The sequence below is a fragment of the Hyla sarda genome, chromosome 8, assembly GCF_029499605.1.
Source record: "Hyla sarda isolate aHylSar1 chromosome 8, aHylSar1.hap1, whole genome shotgun sequence".
Lineage (NCBI taxonomy): Eukaryota > Metazoa > Chordata > Amphibia > Anura > Hylidae > Hyla > Hyla sarda.
Window position 1 is genome coordinate 212,947,878 of NC_079196.1, and position 22,749 is coordinate 212,970,626.

Sequence of the window (22,749 nt, forward strand, 5' to 3'; positions counted from 1 at the left end):
TGCAATAAATTTAGGAATGTTCTCCCCTTTGTAGTTTTAGCCAACCCCCGACCCCAATCTATATCTGGATAGTTAAAATCTCCCATTATTACCACTGTACCTGCCCGGGCGGCCCTCTCTATTTGTTTATGAAGCCGAACTTCTATCTCTTCAGTGATATTAGGGGGTCTGTAGATTACCCCAAATATTATTTTTTCAGTATTTCCCTCCTTTTGTAATTCTACCCACAGTGATTCCACCTCCTCAGAATCATCACACACTATGGCATCGTTCACACTGACTTTCATACCACTTCTTACATACAGACAGACTCCACCACCTTTTCTGTTCATTCTATCCTTGCGAAACAATGTAAACCCCTGCAGATTAACAGCCCAGTCATGCGAGGAGTCCAGCCATGTCTCAGTGACCCCAACTATATCACCAGCCATGTCTCAGTGACCCCAACTATATCAATATGTTCCTCCAGTATCAAGGCCTCAAGCTCCCCATTTTATTTGCTAGGCTTCTGGCATTTGTGAACATACACTTTACATTTCCATCCTTTATGTTATTGGGGTTAATGGGATTCAAGGGTGTAAGTTTTATTTTCCTATGAAGCCTATTCCTATTAACTATTCTAACCCCTCCCTCCGCTCCACCCCCAGGTTCATTTATAATTCCCACCTCTCTATCTACACTATCTTCCCCCTCTTTGCTGTAGGTTCCCTCCCCCCAAGTCCCTAGTTTAAACACTCCTCCACCCTTCTAGCCATCTTCTCCCCAAGCAAAGCTGCACCCTCCCCATTGAGGTGCAGCCCGTCCCTACGGTAGAGCCGGTAACCGACAGCGAAGTCAGCCCAGTTCTCCATGAACCCAAACCCTTCCTTCCTACACCAGCTTCTGAGCCACTTGTTTACCTCCCTGATCTCCCGCTGCCTCTCTGGTGCGGCTCGTGGTACTGGTAGTATTTCAGAAAATACTACCTTGGAGGTCCTTACCTTAAGCTTGCGGCCCAAGTCCCTGAAATCATTTTTAAGGACACTCCACCTACCTCTTACTTTGTCATTGGTGCCAATATGTACCATGACTGCTGGGTCCTCTCCAGCCCCGCCCAGCAACCTGTCAACCCGATCCGCGATGTGCCGAACTCGTGCGCCAGGCAGACAACACACTGTTCGGCGATCCCGGTCTTTGTGACAGATCGCCCTGTCTGTCCCCCTAATAATTGAGTCCCCCACCACTAGTACCTGTCTGGCCTGCCCTGTACTCCTCCCTCCCTCCTTACTGGAGCAGACACCCCCCTGGCGGTCAGAGGCGGTATCCTGCTGCAGTTCTGCTAGCTCTGTAATGGCATCCCCCTCATCTGCCAAGCGGGCAAACTTGTTGGGGTGTGCCAGTTCAGGACTAGCCTCCCTGACACTTTTTCCCCTACCCCTCTTTCTAACTGTAACCCAGCTAACTGCCTGACTGTCCTGCAACTCCGTCCCACTGTCCTCCCCCACCTCTATTCCCGAGAGTGCCTGCTCAGTGAGCAGGAGACTCCTCTCCATGTTGTTAATGCTTCTCATTGTTGCCAGTCGCTCCTCTAGATGCAGGATCTGGGCTTCCAAACGGACAACTAGCACACATCTCGCATAACAATATGCACCCTCAAACTGTTGTTCAAGGATTGCATACATTGAACAGGATGTACATTGGACTGCATTTTCCAACATGGAGGCCATCTAGTTATGGGGATTTCACAAATGTATAGGAAAAAACAGACAGTCAAAATTACACTTAAAATTTATTTTTATTTTTTTGTAGACCTTGTGGGTTCAGAAATTAACACTCGATCTCAACCTCCTGCTTTCAAACTCCTGTTTTTGAAACTCCTCTTTCACGCCCCCTCTTACACAGCAACACTCAGAAGAGCAAGCTCTCAATAAGAGTCCCAAGCTAGGATTTATACACCTGTGCCCAATCTACTCCTCCTCCCCCCAAAATATGAATGTGGACTATAGGCAGTCGCACCCACTCCACAGATTCACTCCGCACAACAGATAATCACAGTTTTTGAAACTCCTCTTTCACGCCCCCTCTTACACAGCAACACTCAGAAGAGCAAGCTGTAGTTATGATTTTTTCCAGAAGTCCGACAAAATAAAACCTATATAAGTAGGGCATCATTTTAATCGTATGGACCTACAGAATAAAAATAAGGTGTCATTTTTACAGAAATATGTATTACGTAGAAACAGCGTTTTTTTTTCAATTTTGTCGCACAATGATTTTTTTTTCCGTTTCACCGTAGATTTTTGGGCAAAATGACTGACGTCATTACAAAGTAGAATTGGTGGCGCAAAAAATAAGCAATCATATGGATTTTTAGGTGCAAAATTGAAAGAGTTATGATTTTTTTAAAGGCAAGGAGCAAATAACGAAAATGCAAAAACGGAAAAAACCCCGGTCTTTAAGGGGTTAAATATCACTTTCAGTACTCGCCCTTCCTCCCCTCTACACACATCATGTGCGTGAGTCTCTGGAATCTTAGACATGTCAAAACATTTTTTTAAAGTGCCGGTGCCCTATTTAAAGGGGTACTCCGGTGGAAAACTTTTTTTTTTTTTTTTTAATTAACTGGTGCCAGAAAGTTAAACAGATTTGTAAATTACTTCTATTAAAAAAGCTTAATCCTTCCAGTACTTATTAGCTGCTGAATACTACGTAGGAAATTCTTTTCTTTTTGAAACACAGTGCTCTCTGCTGACATCTCTGTCCATTTTAGGAACTGTCCAGAGCAGCATATGTTTGCTATGGGGATTTTCTCCTACTCTGGTCAGTTCCTAAAATGGACAGCAGATGTCAGCATAGAGCACTGTGTTCAAAAAAGAAAAGAATTTCCACTGTAGTATTCAGTAGCTAATAAGTACTGGAAGGATTAAGATTTTTTAATAGAAGTAATTTACAAATCTGTTTAACTTTCTGGCACCAGTTGATTAAAAAAAATGTTTTTCAGTGGAGTACCCCTTTAAAGTGGGCAGAAATTGTTGCAGGATGATTGTAGATCCGTTCAGGTGCTCTAAAAGTATCTAGTATGAGGTGAGAAAAAAAAAAAAAGTATATAATGTAAGTTAGGGATCTACCGATATTGATTTTTTAGGGCCGATACCGATAGTCTGTGACCTTTCAGGCCGATAGCCGATAATTTATACCGATATTCTGGTATAAGTTGTCGGCTATTTCTCTCCCGGCCATGCAGAAGCCGCTGCAGATCAATGATTGAAAGCGGGCGCGGATACCGATAATGTCCAAAATCGAGAATATCGGCCAACCAGATAATCGGTCGATCCCTAATGTAAGTCTTAAAAAATAAATAGGCTTTCCTTAGGGATAGCCCATCCATATTAGGGTGCATTAACACCACGTTTTGTGACTCCATGGCACACATCCGGCAAGAAAGGGTGGCTTCGTTCAGGTCATTGGATTGAATGGGGTCCGGCGCGCATCTGTAGGCGGTATGTATGGATGGGTTATCCTAAGGAAACGCTTTCAGGTACAGGACCGCTGTCACCTTCAAGTGAACGGAACAACGCTGCATTACCTTTCACCGCCCCTATTAATAGTAGGTTGGTTGTTACACCGAAGAGGCCGCAGCCCTTGTATGAACACCTCAGCTCTTTAAAAAATCTGCCCGGCGGGGTGTACGGAATCAGGCCCCCACTGGTGGACTAAGGATAAGCCATCAGTTGTTATGTAAGGCTGGTTAACCCCATTATGAATTAATGCTCTGAATAGACTACAACTCTCATTGGTCACATGTTGCCAAAAAAACATGGATGACTTAAGGCCACTGCCAATTGATTAAAGGAGTACTGCAGTGTTAGACACTTATCCTGGGGGGGCCGACCACTGGGACCCCCGATCTCCCGTACGGGGATTTGGCATTGCTGTGACGCCTGCAAGGTCGAACACACGTCCCTTCATAACACTGCATCTCTGTCTCTCCCATAGAGATACATGGAGGAGCCATATAGCTGGGGCCCCATACAGTGTCTCATTGGACCCCCTGATGAGACACTTATCCCCCTATCCTGCGCATAGGGGATAAGTGTCTAACACTGCAGATCACCTTTAATGTCGCGGCAGATGCAGGGATTGTTGAATCAACAGCCGTGTCTTATACGTATCACCAGATTATCCTTGCCTTAAAGGGGTACTCCGCTGCTCAACGTTTGGAACAAACTGTTCTGAATGCTGGAGTCGGCGTCGGGAGCTTGTGACGTCATAGCCCCACCCCCCTCATGACGTCACACCCTCAATGCAAGTCTATTGGAGGGGGCGTGACGGCTGTCACTCCCCCTCCCATAGACTTGCATTGAGGGGACGGGGTGTGACATCATGTGGGGGCGGGGCTATGATGGCAAGAGCTGCCTGCTCCAGCGTTCGGAACTGTTTGTTCCAAATGCTGAGCAGCAGAGTACCCCTTTAAAGGATATGTTGACTTTTTTACTTTTAGCCCAACGCAATGCAGAAATCGGGGATTCCTATAGACTTGAAGTAAGAGACAAATATGGGCTACCGAGACTACCAATTGGGGAGTCATTGCCAGAGCCAGAGACCTTCGCTCCTACATCTCCTTCTTGTCTTCATGGAGAATGGATACCACCTGTGATAAACAAGTCAGAGTCCCTATAGTGCAGTGTTTGCCAAACAGGGTGCTGCTAACAGCTGTCCGGGCATGCTGAGAGTTGTAGTTTTGCAACAGCTAGAGGCACCCTAGTTGGGAAACACTGCTATAGTTGGTCAAAATAACCAACTATTAGTATCCACAATGCAGAGAATAGTCTCAACTAAAAGTCTTAGGGTATGTTTACACTACAGTGTGTGAACGGAATCTCCGCTTGCTGAATTCAGCGAGCGGAGATTCAGCCTGGCAGCCGGCGGCAGTAGGACCGCGCGGCACTGTCACCATTGACGGCTATGTAGTGCTCACGTACTTCCGCGCAAAGAATGAACATGTTCTTTCTTTGCGCGGAACAATTTCAGCGGCGGAATTGTCTCGCGGAAGACCCATTCACACTAATGTTAAGTTCACGTTGCGGATTTCTGTAGTGTGAACCTACCCTTAGTCTTCCCCATTCACTGCCATGACTTTTGATTCTGACAAAAGAATGAACGTGTTTGTTCCGGAATAAAAATTCACGGAGCCGCAGAATTCCAGTGGAACGCTGCGGCACTGGAATCTGCGCCCAGTGTGCATGGATGGGCGCCTTATGTTTAATGTACACAGCTCCTATGCGGACTTGTGTCTCCATGGTTACAGACAACATACAAATAAAGTTACGTTCACACATCAGGCCTCTCCTGTAGCGCCCGTGTACATGGCGAGGCCTCCCGGTGTCCCGTCTCCCTTCTCTTCAGGTCTTGCTGGGTTGATCTGTCCTGACATCGTTCTCCGCGCTGTCTTGACTCGGTGTCATACAAGGTCGTCCTCTTCCCCCCCGGGGTCTGAGGTTATTTTCTTTTTTCGTTCTTTTTATAGACCCGTAAGCCCCAGGCTCATATCCTTTTAATTTAATTGTGATTGAAGAGAACAAAAAGCTATTTAATCTACGTCTCTGGGTGAGCCAGGGGCCGAGGCAATTAGACTGAAACGTCAGGTTTTTTAGCCTTAAAGTCGCCGACCCTTTTATTCTGGGTCCTGAGGAGAGAAATCGTTCCTTGTCTGTATTCACTATACCTGACAAAGGATAGCGTTCAGAAATGCAGAAAAATATGCATTATATACCCTGTATATCAGTGGCCTTCAACCTGCGGACCTCCAGATGTTGCAAAACTGCAACTCCCAGCATGCCCGGACAGCCGTTGGCTGTCCGGGCATGCTGGGAATTGTAGTTTTGAAACATCTGGAGGTCCGCAGGTTGGAGACCACTGCTGTATATGTTTTGGAGAGTTTATATATAATATTTGAGTTGTGAATAGATTCACCTATTATGCCACGTGACACGAAGCGCCCCCTCCTGTCGGTGTCATGCTACCGCCCTGACACCTCTGTACCTGCGGGGTCACACATCCTGCCGTGATCAATATGTTTCCTTTAAGGATAAAACGTTAGCAGCTCTTGGGTGATCGATGTATAAAAGCCGCTCCTGTGTCTGCTCACTTTCCTGGATGAATAATTGATGGCCGATAAGTGTTTGTAAACAGGAAATCTATACCCCCCTCCCCCCCACAGCTGTACGTGTGGACCCGAGCAGTGCCCGGTCCCGTCATTGCCCTCCGACCTCCTGCCTCTGTCCTGTATACTGAAGGAGGGCGTTTATACATGAGGTCTGAAATAATGGGTCAAAGACTGCCCCCTTGTGGCATCTTCATTTAGTTGTTTTTTAAGTTAGAATGGCTAATGAGCGATTAACTCTGTTCCTATATCTGTGTGTGTCTCTGTCTTTCTCTGTCTCTCCCTATTTGTCTTCTCTCTCTCTCTGCCTCTCTCTGCCTCTGTCCTTTTCTCACTTCCTCTGTGTGTCTCTTCTCTCTCTATCTCTCTGTCTCTCTCTGTCTCTCTGTCTGTCTCTCTCTCTGTCTGTCTCTCTCTCTGTCTGTCTCTCTCTCTGTCTGTCTCTCTCTCTCTCTCTGTCTCTCTCTCTCTCTCTCTCTGTCTCTCTCTGTCTCTTTCTGTCTCTCTCTTTCTGTCTCTCTCTCTGTGTGTGTCTCTCTCTCTGTGTGTCTCTCTGTGTGTCTCTCTCTCTCTGTGTCTCTCTCTGTGTCTCTCTCTCTCTCTCTGTGTCTCTCTCTCTGTGTCTCTCTCTCTCTCTCTGTGTCTCTCTCTCTCTCTGTGTCTCTCTCTCTGTCTGTCTATCTTCCTCTGTCTCTCTATCTCTGTGTCTCCATCTCTCTGTGTCTCTATCTCTTTCTCTCTCTCTCTCTGTGTCTCTCTCTGTCTCTCTCTGTCTCTCTCTGTCTCTCTCTCTCTCTCTCTCTCTCTGTCTCCCCCCCCCCCCTCTCTCATTCAGGCTCTTTTCATTATACAGTAATGTTCCACCAATCCAGCACCCGATGATCTAAAATCTGATCATAAATGATTGTAAAACAAAACCAATGCTCCATGTGTTGTGGCAAGTGACCGGGGTTGGAGCGATGTTCTGATCCTGTTCCGCTGTGAAATTGTCCAGCACCCATGCACTGATGTCATTACATAAATGTTCCTGCATCCTGGAGAAGTCCTGTGTTAAAGTGTATCAGTCAGCTTTACATCACGCTAAGGGCTCAAGTGTCAAAGAAATCCTCGCTCAGCGCTGCAATAGGAGTCCTGTACATTCATGGCAGGGAGGAGTGGGGGAGCGAGAAGGCATGCATGCTGCAGCTCAGCTCATCCTCTGACACTTGAGGCCTCTGTATGTAAGCTCCTGCATGGGCTTGATGAGCAGTCTACATAAATTGAGTAATATCAAGCTGCAGTACCACACACAGTCTGTGGACAAGGGTGGTGTTGTTTGGGGGGGTTGAAAAAAATTCCTAACTTGTACAAGCCCTTTGTGAATTTTTTGGATTTATTGTGCCCAACTCTGTAGGACTTTGTTCATGCGACAGTCACGTTTTTTCCTGCAGGTGAATACTCAGCTGTACAGCATGAAGGAGAAGCAGCAACTGGCTGACCTGATCAATACCATGCTGGCCTATAACCTGACCTACCACCAGGAGCGCACCATGGACGGCCAGTATGTCTACAAGCTGGACCCGTGAGTATCGCTATCCTTTGTGTCTTTTATGGAACCTGATGTCCTCAGGCACCGACCCGATCAATAATGTATCATTTGTTGAGCAATCAAATAAGACGTGTAAGGATTTTCTCCTCCAGTATTTTACTCCGCTCCGTCCAGAGCCGAAATGTGCTGCGCTCTCTATCGATCGAGGCTAAAAATAGTTGATTAAGCTAAATAAATATATATCTGTGTATATGTAACTGCACACACACCAGAGGTCTATAACCTGTAGCTCTCCAGATGATGTGGAACTACAACTACTACAATGACCTGACAGCCAAAGCCTTTTAGGGCACGCTAGGAGTTGTAGTTTCACACAAGCTAGGGAGCCATAGGTTGGGGCCCTCTTATGTGTGTACTGAATATTAGGGATCGACCGATTATCGGTTTGGCCGATATTCACGATTTTGGACGTTATCGGTATCGGCAATTACCTTGCCGATAATCTGATAATGCCCCGCCCCCCCGCACTGCGCCGCACCACCCACCACCACACAGAACCCACCACCGCGCAGCACCGCCCTGGCCGCTGCCCCATTGCCTCCCCATCCCCGGTTTTATAATTACCGGGGTCCACGCTATTTCTGGCTCCTGCGCGTCCTGTGTTACGCTGTGCGTCACCGTCATTGCGCACAGTGACAGCTCAGGAGGACGGTGCCGGAGACAGAAGTAGAGCGGAACCCTGGCCCCGGGAACAGGAAATTATAAATCCGGGAATAGGGGAGGCAATGGGGCAGCGGTGGCGGTCTCTGGCCGGAGCGGTGTGGTGGGATAAATAGCTGTTAACTTATACCGATATTCCGGTATAAATTATCGGCTATCGGCCCCAACCTCCACAGAATATCAGTATCGATATCAAAAACGATATTGGTCGATCCCTATTCAATATCTATTAGAGAAATATTTCTGATAGTCCAGGACTGGGTCTCCTCAGGGGTGGCGTTTTGGTGCTTCCTTGGGGGTGGGGTCTATATAGAATTTCCTCATTAATATTAGTAGCACAGCTGCATTTCTAAGCCACTGTTTCCCAACCAGTGTGCCTCCAGTTATTGCAAAACTACAACTCCCAGCATGCCCGGACAGCCGAAGGCTGTCCGGGCATGCTGGGAGTTGTAATTTTGCAGCAGTTGGAGGCAGCCTGGTTGGGAAACACTGTTCTAAGCACAGGATTGGAGCACCTTAATACTACTTAAAGGGGTACTCCCGTGGAAAAACATTTGTTTTTAAATCAACTGTTGCCAGAAAGTTAAAAAGATTTGTTAATTACTTCTATTTAAAAATCTTAATCCTTCCAGTACTTATCAGCTGCTGTATGCTCCACAGGAAGATCTTTTCGTTTTGAATTTCCTTTCTGTCTGACCACAGTGCTCTCTGCTGACACCTCTGTTCATGTCTGGAAATGTCCAGAGCAGGAGAGGTTGGCTATGTGGATTTCCTCCTGCTCTGGACAGTTCCTGACATGGACAGAGGTGTCAGCAGGGAGCACTGTGGTCAGACAGAAAGTAAATTCAAAAAGAAATGAACTTCCTCTGTAGTGTACAGCAGCTGATAAGTACTGGAAGGGTTAAGATTTTTTAATAGAAGTAATTTACAAATCTGTTTAACTTTCTGGCACCAGTTGATTTGAAATAAAAAAAAATTAAACAATGTTTTCCAGGGGAGTACCCCTTTAAGGATGCTGGATTATCAGAATTAGGCTAGAGCTATGTAGCGGCATGTCATGACGTAAGGATTACATTACAACAGCCAACGATTGTCGATGTGGTCATGTGATGGCGTGACGCTGCCTAGCCCCATGAGAGCGATAAAGGAGATATGGTAAAATGTTCTTCTGCTTTATTTACACTGTACACTATAGAAAAAATTTTATTTTTTTAAATTTTAATTTTTTTTTGCAGCCATTGTGGGATTTTTTTTCTTAAAACTGTACCTATTTTAAGCCTTTTTTTTTATAAATGCAAAGAAAACCCCACACTTCTGTAATGTGTTTGTTTTCCTGCTGTAATTACCGTCATCAATTATGTAATTATTATAATAGCTGCTGGTCTGTTTAGGCGGTATACAGAATCACTGCATGTGGTGCAGATGTGCATGTCAATGTAGCGTAAGATGGATCAGTACAGGATAAGTAATGTAATGTATGTACACAGTGATCTCACCAGCAGAATAGTGAGTACAGCTCTGGAGTATAATACAGGATATAACTCAGGATCAGTACAGGATAAGTAATGTAATGTATGTACACAGTGATCTCACCAGCAGAATAGTGAGTACAGCTCTGGAGTATAATACAGGATATAACTCAGGATCAGTACAGGATAAGTAATGTTATGTATGTACACAGTGATCTCACCAGCAGAATAGTGAGTACAGCTCTGGAGTATAATACAGGATATAACTCAGGATCAGTACAGGATAAGTAATGTAATGTACGTACACAGTGATCTCACCAGCAGAATAGTGAGTACAGCTCTGGAGTATAATACAGGATATAACTCAGGATCAGTACAGGATAAGTAATGTAATGTACGTACACAGTGATCTCACCAGCAGAATAGTGAGTACAGCTCTGGAGTATAATACAGGATATAACTCAGGATCAGTACAGGATAAGTAATGTAATGTACGTACACAGTGATCTCACCAGCAGAATAGTGAGTACAGCTCTGGAGTATAATACAGGATATAACTCAGGATCAGTACAGGATAAGTAATGTAATGTACGTACACAGTGACCTCACCAGCAGAATAGTGAGTACAGCTCTGGAGTATAATACAGGATATAACTCAGGACCAGTACAGGATAAGTAATGTAATGTATGTACACAGTGACCTCACCAGCAGAATAGGGAGTACAGCTCTGGAGTATAATACAGGATATAATTCAGGATCAGTACAGGATAAGTAATGTAATGTATGTACACAGTGACCTCACCAGCAGAATAGTGAGTACAGCTCTGGGGTATAATACAGGATATAACTCAGGATCAGTACAGGATAAGTAATGTAATGTATGTACACAGTGACCTCACCAGCAGAATAGTGAGTACAGCTCTGGAGTATAATACAGGATATAATTCAGGATCAGTACAGGATCAGTAATGTAATGTATGTACACAGTGACCTCACCAGCAGAATAGTGAGTACAGCTCTGGAGTATAATACAGGATATAACTCAGGATCAGTACAGGATAAGTAATGTAATGTACGTACACAGTGACCTCACCAGCAGAATAGTGAGTACAGCTCTGGAGTATAATACAGGATATAACTCAGGATCAGTACAGGATAAGTAATGTAATGTATGTACACAGTGACCTCACCAGCAGAATAGTGAGTACAGCTCTGGAGTATAATACAGGATATAATTCAGGATCAGTACAGGATAAGTAATGTAATGTATGTACACAGTGACCTCACCAGCAGAATAGTGAGTACAGCTCTGGAGTATAATACAGGATATAACTCAGGATCAGTACAGGATAAGTAATGTAATGTATGTACACAGTGACCTCACCAGCAGAATAGTGAGTACAGCTCTGGAGTATAATACAGGATATAATTCAGGATCAGTACAGGATAAGTAATGTAATGTATGTACACAGTGACCTCACCAGCAGAATAGTGAGTACAGCTCTGGAGTATAATACAGGATATAACTCAGGATCAGTACAGGATCAGTAATGTAATGTATGTACACAGTGACCTCACCAGCAGAATAGTGAGTACAGCTCTGGAGTATAATATAGGATATAACTCAGGATCAGTACAGGATCAGTAATGTAATGTATGTACACAGTGGATATAATCCGGTAATGGACGGCTCTGGCAGGGGATGATACATGGAGAGGAGCTGTCACTAATCCTCCCCGGGTGAGTGCTCATTTCTCTTGTACTTATCATCTTGTGTCTGGTATTACATTAGCGTCACATTTGTTCGCAGCAGATGGCCGCCTTCTCTAGAATAGATTCCTTCCTCCCCCTGTTTAACCCATCGCACTATACTGAACCCAAACCAAAGCCAGAGGCTTTGTGTAAACTTCACCTGAGTAAACATGCAGCAGAGCTGGAAATGTCCTGCTTTGTGCTCCATTATAAGTGGGTAGAAGTATTGTACACCTGTCCTCCTATTGTCAGTGCGGATTGTGCCAAATGACAAACACGGCTCTTCTACATCTATGTATTGTGTGTGCACATCAGTCTCTCTGCTCTCAAAAAAATTGTGTTTTTTTTTTTTTTTTTTTTAAACTTTACAGACCTAATAGTTTTCGCAGCAGAGGGTTTGTTACAGTTGTGTTCCTTTAGACATTTTACCTGCTATGAAAAGCGATAAAGAAAATCTATTTTATCAATTGGTGCAGTCACATTTACAGCTCGCTGTGTAGTCGTTTACTTACAGAAGTTTAACCTACCCATTGACTACTCCTTTAGCTTGACTTTAAAGGGGTACTGCGCTGCCCCAGTGTTTGGAAAATAGTTAGTTTGGAACGCCTGGAACGGCAGGGTTGTGACGTCATAGCCACTCCCCTTGTGACGTCACGGCCGCTCCCCTTGTGACGTCACGGCCGCTCCCCTTGTGACGTCACGGCCGCTCCCCTTGTGACGTCACGGCCGCTCCCCTTGTGACGTCACGGCCGCTCCCCTTGTGACGTCACGGCCCCATCCCTTGTCACGGCCCCTCCCCTTGTGACGTCACGGCCCCTTCCCTTGTGACGTCACGGCCCCTCCCCTTGTGACGTCACGGCCCCTCCCCTTGTGACGTCACGGCCCCTCCCCTTGTGACGTCACGGCCCCTCCCCTTGTGACGTCACGGCCCCTCCCCTTGTGACGTCACGGCCCCTCCCCTTGTGACGTCACGGCCCCTCCCCTTGTGACGTCACGGCCCCTCCCCTTGTGACGTCACGGCCACTCCCCTTGTGACGTCACGGCCCCTCCCCTTGTGACGTCACGGCCACTCCCCTTGTGACGTCACGGCCACTCCCCTTGTGACGTCACGGCCACTCCCCTTGTGACGTCACGGCCACTCCCCTTGTGACGTCACGGCCACTCCCCTTGTGACGTCACGGCCACTCCCCTTGTGACGTCACGGCCACTTCCCTTGTGACGTCACGGCCACTCCCCTTGTGACGTCACGCCCACTCCCCTTGTGACGTCACGGCCACTCCCCTTGTGACGTCACGGCCACTCCCCTTGTGACGTCACGGCCACTCCCCTTGACATCCCTTGTGACGTCACGGCCACATCCCTTGTGACGTCACAACATGCCCCATCAATGCAAGTCTATGAGAGGGGGCGTGGTGGTCGATACCACTTGTGATGTCACAGCCACAACCCCTTGTGATGTCATGGCCACACCCCTTGTGACGGCACTGCCACATCCCTTGTGACGTCACGCCATGCCCCCTCAATGCAAGTTTATCGGAGGGGATGTGGCCACGCCCCGTCCCATAGACTTGCATTGAGGGGGCATGGTGTGACGTCACAAGGGGGTGTGGCTGTGACTTGATGACCCCCGCCACCCGTACCCAGTGTTCTAAACGAACACCGGGTCCTGGATCCCTGCCATCAGACATCTTATCCCCTATCCTTTTGAAAGGGACTAAAATGTCTAGGGGCAGAGTACCCCTAGCGTCTACTTTCATCCCAAAACAGCGCCACTCTTTTCTATAGGCAGAGTCTGGTATTGCATCTCAGCTTAATTTATTATGGTGCTGCAGCGATGCAATGCCGGATACAGTGTTCTTATTCTCTACTTTACAGGCCATCTCATTGTCACTTTTTCTTGTGTTTGCAGGAACATGGAGGAAGTGTGCAGGTTTCCAGAGCTCCCGGCCCGCAAGCAGCTGACATACCAGGCCAAGCAGCTTATCGCTCGTGAGATTGAACTGGAGAAAATGAGACGGTCGGAAGCTTTTCAGCAAGCGAGGAACGCAGGAAAGGTAAGTGCAGAGCCCGATGCGGAGTATAAGTAACAAATCCCACTTCTGATGTTTTAGGCCTCGCTCACATTGCCGCTATTCAGCGTTCGGTCGGCAATCCTGCCAGAAGAATGAGAATGTAGCGGAGAAAAAAATAGTGCAAGCACCCGAAGAAAGTGAATTTTTTTCTAAAAAATTACTGTAATATTCACTTGCATGGGGTCCGTCGGGACCAGATTGTAGCCGTTTGCATCTGACCCGTTTTAGGGTCTGATCGGCTCAAAAAAAAAAAAAGCTGATAATGTACTGATAATGCAGCATGTGTGTCTCCAACCCCCCCCTAAAGTGATCCCGCCCATGACTGGCTTTACAAAGTGAGGCCGGTCATCAATCACTTTGGGGCCAAATTTTTGGAGGTCTACGTACCGCTCAGGGACCTCTCGGTAGATGAGTCTCTCTTAAGGGGAGACTCATCTTCCACCAGTATATTCCCTCCAAGCGGGCGCGGTATGGCGTGAAGCTCTATAAACTCTGTGAGAATACCTCCGGGTACACTTACAAGTTTAGAGTGTATGAGGGACGAGATTCCTGTATTGAACCCCCAGATTGTTCCCCCACTCTGGGTGTTAGCGGGAAAATCGTTTGGGACCTTGTGCACCCTTTGCTGGATAAGGGTTTCCACGTGTACGTGGACAACTTTTATACCAGCATCCCTCTCTTCACATCCCTTTCCGCCAGATCCACGTCCGCTTGTGGGACCGTGCGGAAAAACCAGAGAGGCCTCCCTCTAAATTTTGTTAAGACGCCTATTCCCAAGGGTGAGTCCCGTACCCTGACCCATGATAACCTGTTGTTGGTGAAGTATAAGAGGGATGTCCTTTTACTCACCACTATTCATGGTAACGGCAGCTCACCTGTCCCTGTGCGAAGTACCACAACACCGGTCCTCAAGCCCGATTGTATTCTGGACTACAATCGGTATATGGGGGGAGTTGATCTCTCTGATCAAATCCTGAAGCCATATAACGCCATGCGGAAAACACGGGTATGGTACAAAAAAGTTGCGGTCTACTTGGTACAGGTTGCCATTTACAACTCTTTTGTACTATCCCAGTACGCTGGCAACACAGGGACATTCCTCCAGTACCAAGAAGAAGTCCTAAAGGTCCTGATCTTTGGCGACCGGGAAAGAGCAGGCCGGACTTCCCAAGGGTCTGGAGTTATAGGTGCCAGGATCGCCCCCGGCCAACACTTTCCAGGTGAGGTCCCCCACAGTGGAAAGACGGGGCGATCCCAGAAAAAATGCAGAGTGTGTTACAGGAGGGGATACGGAAGGACAACACCTATCAATGTGACACCTGATCATCCGGGCCTCTGCATTAAAAACTGCTTCAGGGAGTATCACACTTCCATGCAGTACAAAATTTTCCCTTTTTATTATAATTTCCCATAATTTGACCCGAATGTACCAAGTCCAGAGTACATTCCAAATTTTAACCCGTAAACCACCTAATTGCCCCAAAAAACTCTTTTATAAAGAAAAAAAAACCTGATAAGATCTCTGGGGTTTTTTTTTTTCAAAAATGGGTCATAGGTCACTGAGTCACTATCATCGGGGACTTTTTATGTTGCCTCAAATGCGCAGCGCTCTCTCCCCACCTGAGCGGGTGCGCATTTGAGGCAACAGGTTAGGGACGGCCACACACGTCACATTCCCAGAATGATGATTCAGAGCATAGGGTTTGGGGCGGGCATATTTTTTAGTTTTCCCTATGCTCTGGGTCATCATTCTGGGAACATAATTGGCCTATCAGTAGTAACATTGTAATGATGAAAGTATCGATGAAAATTTACCACTATGTTAAAGTAGAATATGTCAACGAAAAAAAAGTCTTGGAATCAAATTCACAAGTAAAAGCATCCCAGAGTTATTAATGCTTAAAGTGACAGTCTTCAGATGTGCAAAAAATGCTTTGGTCCTTAAGGTGAAAATGGGCTGGGTCCTAAAGGGGTACACCGCTGGAATTTTATTTTTATTTTTTTAAATCAACTGATGCCAGAAAGTTACAGATTTGCAAATTACTTCTATAAAAAAAATCTTAATCCTTCCAGTACTTATCAGCTGCTGTATGTTACAGAGGAAGTTCTTTTCTTTTTGAATTTTCTTTTCTGTCTGACCACAGTGCTCTCTGCTGACACCTCTGTCCATGTCAAGAACTGTCCAGAGCAGGAGAGGTTTTCTATGGGGTCAGTGAGCACTGTGGTCAGACAGAAAAGCAATTAAAAAAGAAAAGAACTTCCTGTGGAGCATACAGCAGCTGATAGGTACTGGAAGGATTAAGATTTTTAAATAGAAGTAATTTTTAACTGTTTAACTTTCTGGCACCAGTTGATTGTAAAAAAAAAATAAAAAAAATAATGTTTTCCAGTGGAGTACCGCTTTAACGGGTCGCATGCAAACGGCCGTGTGAACCCAGACACACAATCATTGTGGCTATAGAGGGACATTTATCAATGTTTGCTTATGTATTCTTTTTTTTAGTAATTTTTTCCTTACTTTTTTTTTGCTTATGTGCGACGTATTTATCAACTGGTTTCAGCCTGTTGATAATTTTCTTTCACGTAAGCAATTTTTCCTTTTTTACTTTGGTAGTAGCTTTTTCTGCTCCATGTTTGAGCTGGAGTAAATTTAGTCAATTTTTAACGCTGTTGCGACTTTTTTTTGCGCAGTTGCGACTGTCGCAGTTAATAAATACCTGACTACCCGTAGTCCATTTTAAAATTATTACTACATAGTAAATTTTAGGAAAACTTGCTTTTCTCGCTTTCCAGTCAAAATGTCGCACGAAAAATCGTGTAGTCGCAGTTGCGACAATTTTGAGACAATTATAGTAAAGAAAACCTGACTAAACCCGTTGATAAATGTCCATAATAGAGCTAACAGTTTTTCTCAGATCTGTATGGCCGGGTTCACTACTGCCCCTAGTGGCAATGGTCGGTACAGTAAGGTATCATTTTGGGATTTGTATTGACGTAAGTAGCTTTTTTTTCCCCCTCATTACATTTTGTGCTGAGCGCACTGGATTATGGGAGATTAAGCCCTTGGTTACCTTGTAGCAGTCATTATTACTGTGTTTACCCCCGGGACACAACGTTGCTCCCTGAAGGCTCACAGTGGAGTAACATTCCAGCCCCATAAGGCCGCGTGTTTACATTGTATCTCAGATACCGAGGCAATGAAGAACGTAAGTGACCTGGGGGGGGGTCATAGCCCTTCTCATTAAGACCTTCCGCATCTACGGGAACGTCCTGAGCGGCGGAGGCTGATGAAATCGCACGAGGAGTTGGGTGATCTCCTCAAAGTGCAGAATTGCCTACATCATGTTCTGGTTCTCTACAGGTGTCGTACGATATGTATATCGGACAGTATATATTCTGAGTATAAAGCATTTGGCGCAGAGATCCCCCGCAATTTGGATATTATCAGAATGCAGAATTAGAGGGGTGATGGGGTCCATAGCAAGTGGCCTCTTGTCACTCAGAGATACAGGATGCATTGTGGGATATTAAAGGGGTACTCCAGCTAAAAAAACATCCTTTTTTGTCTGATCATGGGGGTCTCGCCGCTGGGGACCCCTGCGATCCCGGCATGGCACCATGATCATCCGTGTATGGAGCAAAACACTCGCGACTACAGCTGCCACGCCCCCTCCATTCATGTCTATGGGAGGAGGCGTGAGGGCTACGTACTAGCTGCCACACCCCCTCCCATAGACATGAATGGAGCGGGCGTGGTGTGACGTCACCAACACTGAAGCTCCAAGTTTCCGTGGACCTTAAAGTGTAAACTGAAAGTTGTGCGCCTGCGCCATATACAGCTCTAACGCAGGTAGACACGGCCTGCGTCTCCCCAAACTGGGAGCTGAAGATCGCGCAGGCGATTGGGTATAAGCTGTCTGATCGCGGGGGGGGGGGGGGGGGGGGGGGTTCCTGCTGCTGAGGACCCCACGATCTTGGCTGCAGGACCTCAGACATCCGGTGCACGGAGAGAACTTGGATGACTGATAATCCGGAATGGAGGCTCATGACTTCACTGCCACCCCCCCTCAATGCAAGTCTATGGCCGTCACGCCCCCTCCCAAAGACTTGCATTGAGTGGCGTAGACGTGACGTCACGAGCACCCGATGCTCTAAACCAACGCCGGGTGCAGCAGGGAGTTCGCGGGACCCCCGTGATCAGACATCTTATCCCCTATCCTTAGGAGAGAGGATAAGATGTCTAGGGACGCAGTACCCCATTAAGCTTTAAATGTAGCCATGTGAACCCGGGCGGCACTGACAGAAACGTTCACTAGAGAAGAAGCCGGAACGTGCCAACGCTGCTTTATTTTGCTACAGGATGGGCTTGATTTAGACCCCAACTTTGACCACTTTTGTATACGTGTCTTTTGTAGCAGGATAAAACGGACAAAACAGAAGCGAAACCTGATACGGAGGCCGCCGCCAAACCTCCTGCCAAACCTGCGGCCCTGAACCATGAGCAGCGGCTGGAAAGTATCCTGAAGAAGGCGACGTATGAGGAGAAGGTAGGAGAAACAAGACCTTCCCGTCCACAACTATGTGCATTTATTTCCTATACAGATTCTGCGGTGGGTATTAGAGATGAGCGAACTTACAGTATATTCGATTCGTCACGAACTTCTCGGCTCGGCAGTTGATGACTTATCCTGCATAAATTAGTTCAGCTTTCAGGTGCTCCCGTGTGCTGGAAAAGGTGGATACAGTCCTAGGAGACTCTTTCCTAGGACTGTATCCACCTTTTCCAGCCCACCGGAGCACCTGAAGGCTGAACTAATTTATGCAGGATAAGCCATCAACTGCCGAGCCGAGAAGTTCGTGACGAATCGAATTTACTGTAAGTTCGCTCATCTCTAGTGGGTATCTTAGGAGGATTTAGAACAGTGGTTCCCCAACCTGTGGCTCTCCAGCTGTTGCAAAACTACAACTCCCATCATGCCCTGACAGCCTTCGGCTGTCAGGGCATGATGGGAGTTGTAGTTTTGCAACAGCTGGAGAGCTGTGGGGGGGGTGGAGGGGTACTGATTGTACAATAAGTTGCTAAATCAAATTTTTTTGTGTTTGAATGCAGCCTGAAAAAGATTTCTTTGGTCGACAAATTGTAAAGAAAGTGACCTCTACAGTTACAGGTAAGAATCCTTCCCTAAGTTGCAGGACAGTAAGTCTGTAGCTTAAAGGGGTACTCCGCCCCTGGCATCTTAACCCCTATCCAAAGGATAGGGGATAAGATGTTAGATCGCCGCAGTGCTGCTACTGGGGACCCCGGGGATTGCCGCTGCGGCACCCCGCCATCATTACTGCACAGAGCGAGTTCGCTCTGCACGTAATGACGGGCAATACAGGGGCCAGAGCATCGTTACGTCCCGGCTCCGCCCCTCATGACATCATGGCCTGTCCCCTTAATGCAAGTCTATGGCAGGGGGCGTGACTACCGCCACGCCCCCTCCCATAGACTTGTATTGACGGGGGCGGGCCGTGACGTCACGAGGGGCGGAGCCGTGACGTAACGATGCTCCGGCCCCTGTATTGCCCGTCATTACGTGCAGAGCGATCTCGCTCTGCACAGTAATGATAGCGGGGTGCTGCAGCAGCGATCCCCGGGGTCCCCAGCAGCGGGACCCCGGCGATCTGACATCTTATCCTCTCTCATTTGGATAGGGGATAAGATGTCTAGGGGCGGAGTACCCCTTTAAAAAGGGCAGGACCAGTGGATGTAAATGTACAGACAGCGGAGATATGCGACATAAAGCAGCGATCATCTGACTACCGAGCAGCCTCTGAATTGGCTGATAACAGCGAACAATAAAGGGCAATCGGCTGCACAGAAAAAAAAAAAACTGTTCTTGTTCTGCGTTATCGCTTCTTATGGTAAGTGATTTGTTTATTTATCTCCTGTAGACAAGGTAGGTAAAAACTAGGTGATTAGTGGGAGTCCGACTGCTGGGAACCCCGACAATCAGGAGAAAAAGATGATCAGGCGAATTGCGCGGCAATGGGCATGCGCAGCCGCTGCTTCATTCACTCTTTATAGGGCTTTTGGGCATAGCCCAGTGCAGCGCTCGGTAATGTATGGAAGCCATATGGAGAATGAATGGAGCTGCAGTCGAGCATGTCGTTCGGTAGGTAATTTATCTTCTGGGGAAGGGTGGTTGTCTGCATGTCGGGACCCCCTCCGTTCTAGTTATACCCCACCCCCTTTTTATTTAAAGACATTCAGGCTCCACCCCACTCATGCTCTCTTATACGCATCCTGAAGGTGGTGAAGCTTTAAAGAGGTATTCCCGGGGGGAATTTTATTAACATTTTTATTTTATTTTTATCAACTGGTGCCAGATTTGTAAAGGAAAAAGGCCGCCTGCTACAATGGTAAATCAAGGAATTTTAAAGGGGTACTCCGGTGGGAAAAAAAAAATTCTAAATCAACTGGTGCAAGAAAAATAAACAGATTTGTAAATTATTTCTATTAAAAAAATTCTTTATCCTTCCAGTACTTAGTAGCAGCTGTATACTACAGAGGAAGTTCTTTTCTTTTTGGATTTCTTTTCTCTCACGACCACAGTGCTCTCTGCTGACACCTCTGTCCATTTGAGGAACTGTCCAGAGCAGCATAGGTTTGCTACAGGCATTTTCTTCTGCTCTGGACAGTTCCTAACATGGACAGAGGTGTCAGCAGAGAAAGCACTGTGGTCGTGCCAGAAAAGAAAGTAATTTCCTCCGTAGTATACAGCCGCTAATAAGTACTGGAAGGATTAATAGAAGATTATTTTTTTAATAGAAGTAATTTACAAATCTGTTTAACTTTCTGGCACCAGATGATTAAAAAAAAAAAGTTTTCCACCGGAGTACCCCTTTAAGCTTCCTCGATTTACCATTGTAGCTGGCGGCCATTTTTTCCTAGCACTCACAGCTATTCTTAGGAAAGAAATCTATAAAATTTTTATGCTGAGGCCCATAAAGTGCTTGAAGCGATCGCTGAGGAGACATCCGACTACTTTGATCTTGCTGCGCGTACATATTTTATACGCATTGATCCGGTATCTTGGAGCGGCTTATGAGCCTCTATAGGGCGCTGTCTCTTTATACATTATGGCGGAGCAGAGCAGCGCCCCCTCCCGCAGTGCATTATCTGTTAATATATAGGAAGGGGTGACGTAAATTAGGCCGCTTTATCCCTCTACTGTTAGAAGTCTTTACTATGAATTATTGATGGTTTTTTTTTAACAACCTCCTCCATTTCTAGTCAGTCCATTATTTACTTACTCATATCTCTGTCAGGAAAAGCTGGGTGGATTTATTACCAATACGGTTGCCTTTGAGTTTGTATCTCAGTGTTTCCCATCCAGGGTGCCTCCAGCTGTTGCAAAACTACAACTCCCAGCATGCCCGGACAGCCGTTGGCTGTCCGGGCATGCTGGGAGTTGTAGTTTTGCAACAGCTGGAGGCACCCTGGTTAGAAATCACTGTTTGTATCTAATGGACTTGTTAATTTTCCACAGGAAACACCAACCAAGAGGATTGTGTGGAAAAGAAAATCGGGACGGCGGTGGGGAACAGCCATGTTTGGTTCCGATTCAATGAAGGAGTTTCCAATGCGGTGAGGAGGAACGTTTACATCAAGGATCTGTTATGATGAGTGCAGGCGTGTATACATGTACAGTGTGTGTGTCCATGGAGAGACTATGTCCAGAGCGTCCCGTATTGGGGGCCTTACTGCATTTTGTGCCATTGGATTCCTGCCGTATCCTGGATGACTGAACTGTTCAGTGGATGTTGTCCTCTTGGTGACTTGTTGATAATGTTCATATGACACTTTCTACAAATGTGTTTTCTATTAAAATAAGAATTATGTTGTTTTCAAGATACATTCATACTGTATGTGTGAAGAATTAACATGGTATTAATAGAGAAAACTCACATCATGGTATATGCCTTATCAAGAGGAACGGTGGACGGGACAGAGGGCCACAACAGGCTGACAGATTAGGCTAAATGTTACTATACTACACATGACCGCAATGCACGATAAAAAAAATACTATAATACTGCCTCCTATATACTAGAATATAACTACTATAATACTGCCTCCTATATATAAGAATATAACTACTATAATACTGCTCCTATATACAAGAATATAACTACTATAATACTGCTCCTATATACAAGAATATAACTACTATAATACTGCTCCTATATACAAGAATATAACTACTATAATACTGCTCCTATATACAAGACTATAACTACTATAATACTGCTCCTATATACAAGAATATAACTACTATAATACGGTCTCCTATATACAAGAATATAACTACTATAATACTGCTCCTATATACAAGAATATAACTACTATAATACTTCTCCTATATACAAGAATATAACTACTATAATACTGCTCCCTATATACAAGAATATAACTACTATAATACTGCCTCCTATATACAAGAATATAACTACTATAATACTGCTCCTATATACAAGAATGTAACTACTATAATACTTCTCCTATATACAAGAATATAACTACTATAATACTGCTCCCTATATACAAGAATATAACTACTATAATACTGCCTCTATATACAAGAATATAACTACTATAATACTGCCTCCTGTATACAAGAATATAACTACTATAATACTGCCTCTATATACAAGAATATAACTACTATAATACTGCCCCTATATACAAGAATATAACTACTATAATACTGCTCCTATATACAAGACTATAACTACTATAATACTGCTCCTATATACAAGAATATAACTACTATAATACGGTCTCCTATATACAAGAATATAACTACTATAATACTGCTCCTATATACAAGAATATAACTACTATAATACTTCTCCTATATACAAGAATATAACTACTATAATACTGCTCCCTATATACAAGAATATAACTACTATAATACTGCCTCCTATATACAAGAATATAACTACTATAATACTGCTCCTATATACAAGAATGTAACTACTATAATACTTCTCCTATATACAAGAATATAACTACT

General features: G+C 45.5%; 1 protein-coding gene across 2 annotated transcripts in view; it reads left to right on the forward strand.

The window, feature by feature from the left end:
* The window catches only part of CHTF18 (chromosome transmission fidelity factor 18), a 54,397-nt gene extending 32,799 nt beyond the window's left edge, over positions 1-21,598 (forward strand). The window contains exons 18-22 of one of the 2 annotated variants that reach the window (XM_056535352.1): positions 7,573-7,703; positions 13,522-13,666; positions 18,103-18,231; positions 18,795-18,852; positions 21,220-21,598. In XM_056535352.1, coding sequence (XP_056391327.1) covers positions 7,573-7,703; positions 13,522-13,666; positions 18,103-18,231; positions 18,795-18,852; positions 21,220-21,353 — 597 coding nt within the window. In that variant the 3' untranslated portion in view covers positions 21,354-21,598. Of the gene's footprint in view, positions 1-7,572; positions 7,704-13,521; positions 13,667-18,099; positions 18,232-18,794; positions 18,853-21,219 lie in introns of both variants that reach the window. The other variant, XM_056535351.1, reaches the window with a different exon arrangement.
* Positions 21,599-22,749: the final 1,151 nt, after the last annotated feature.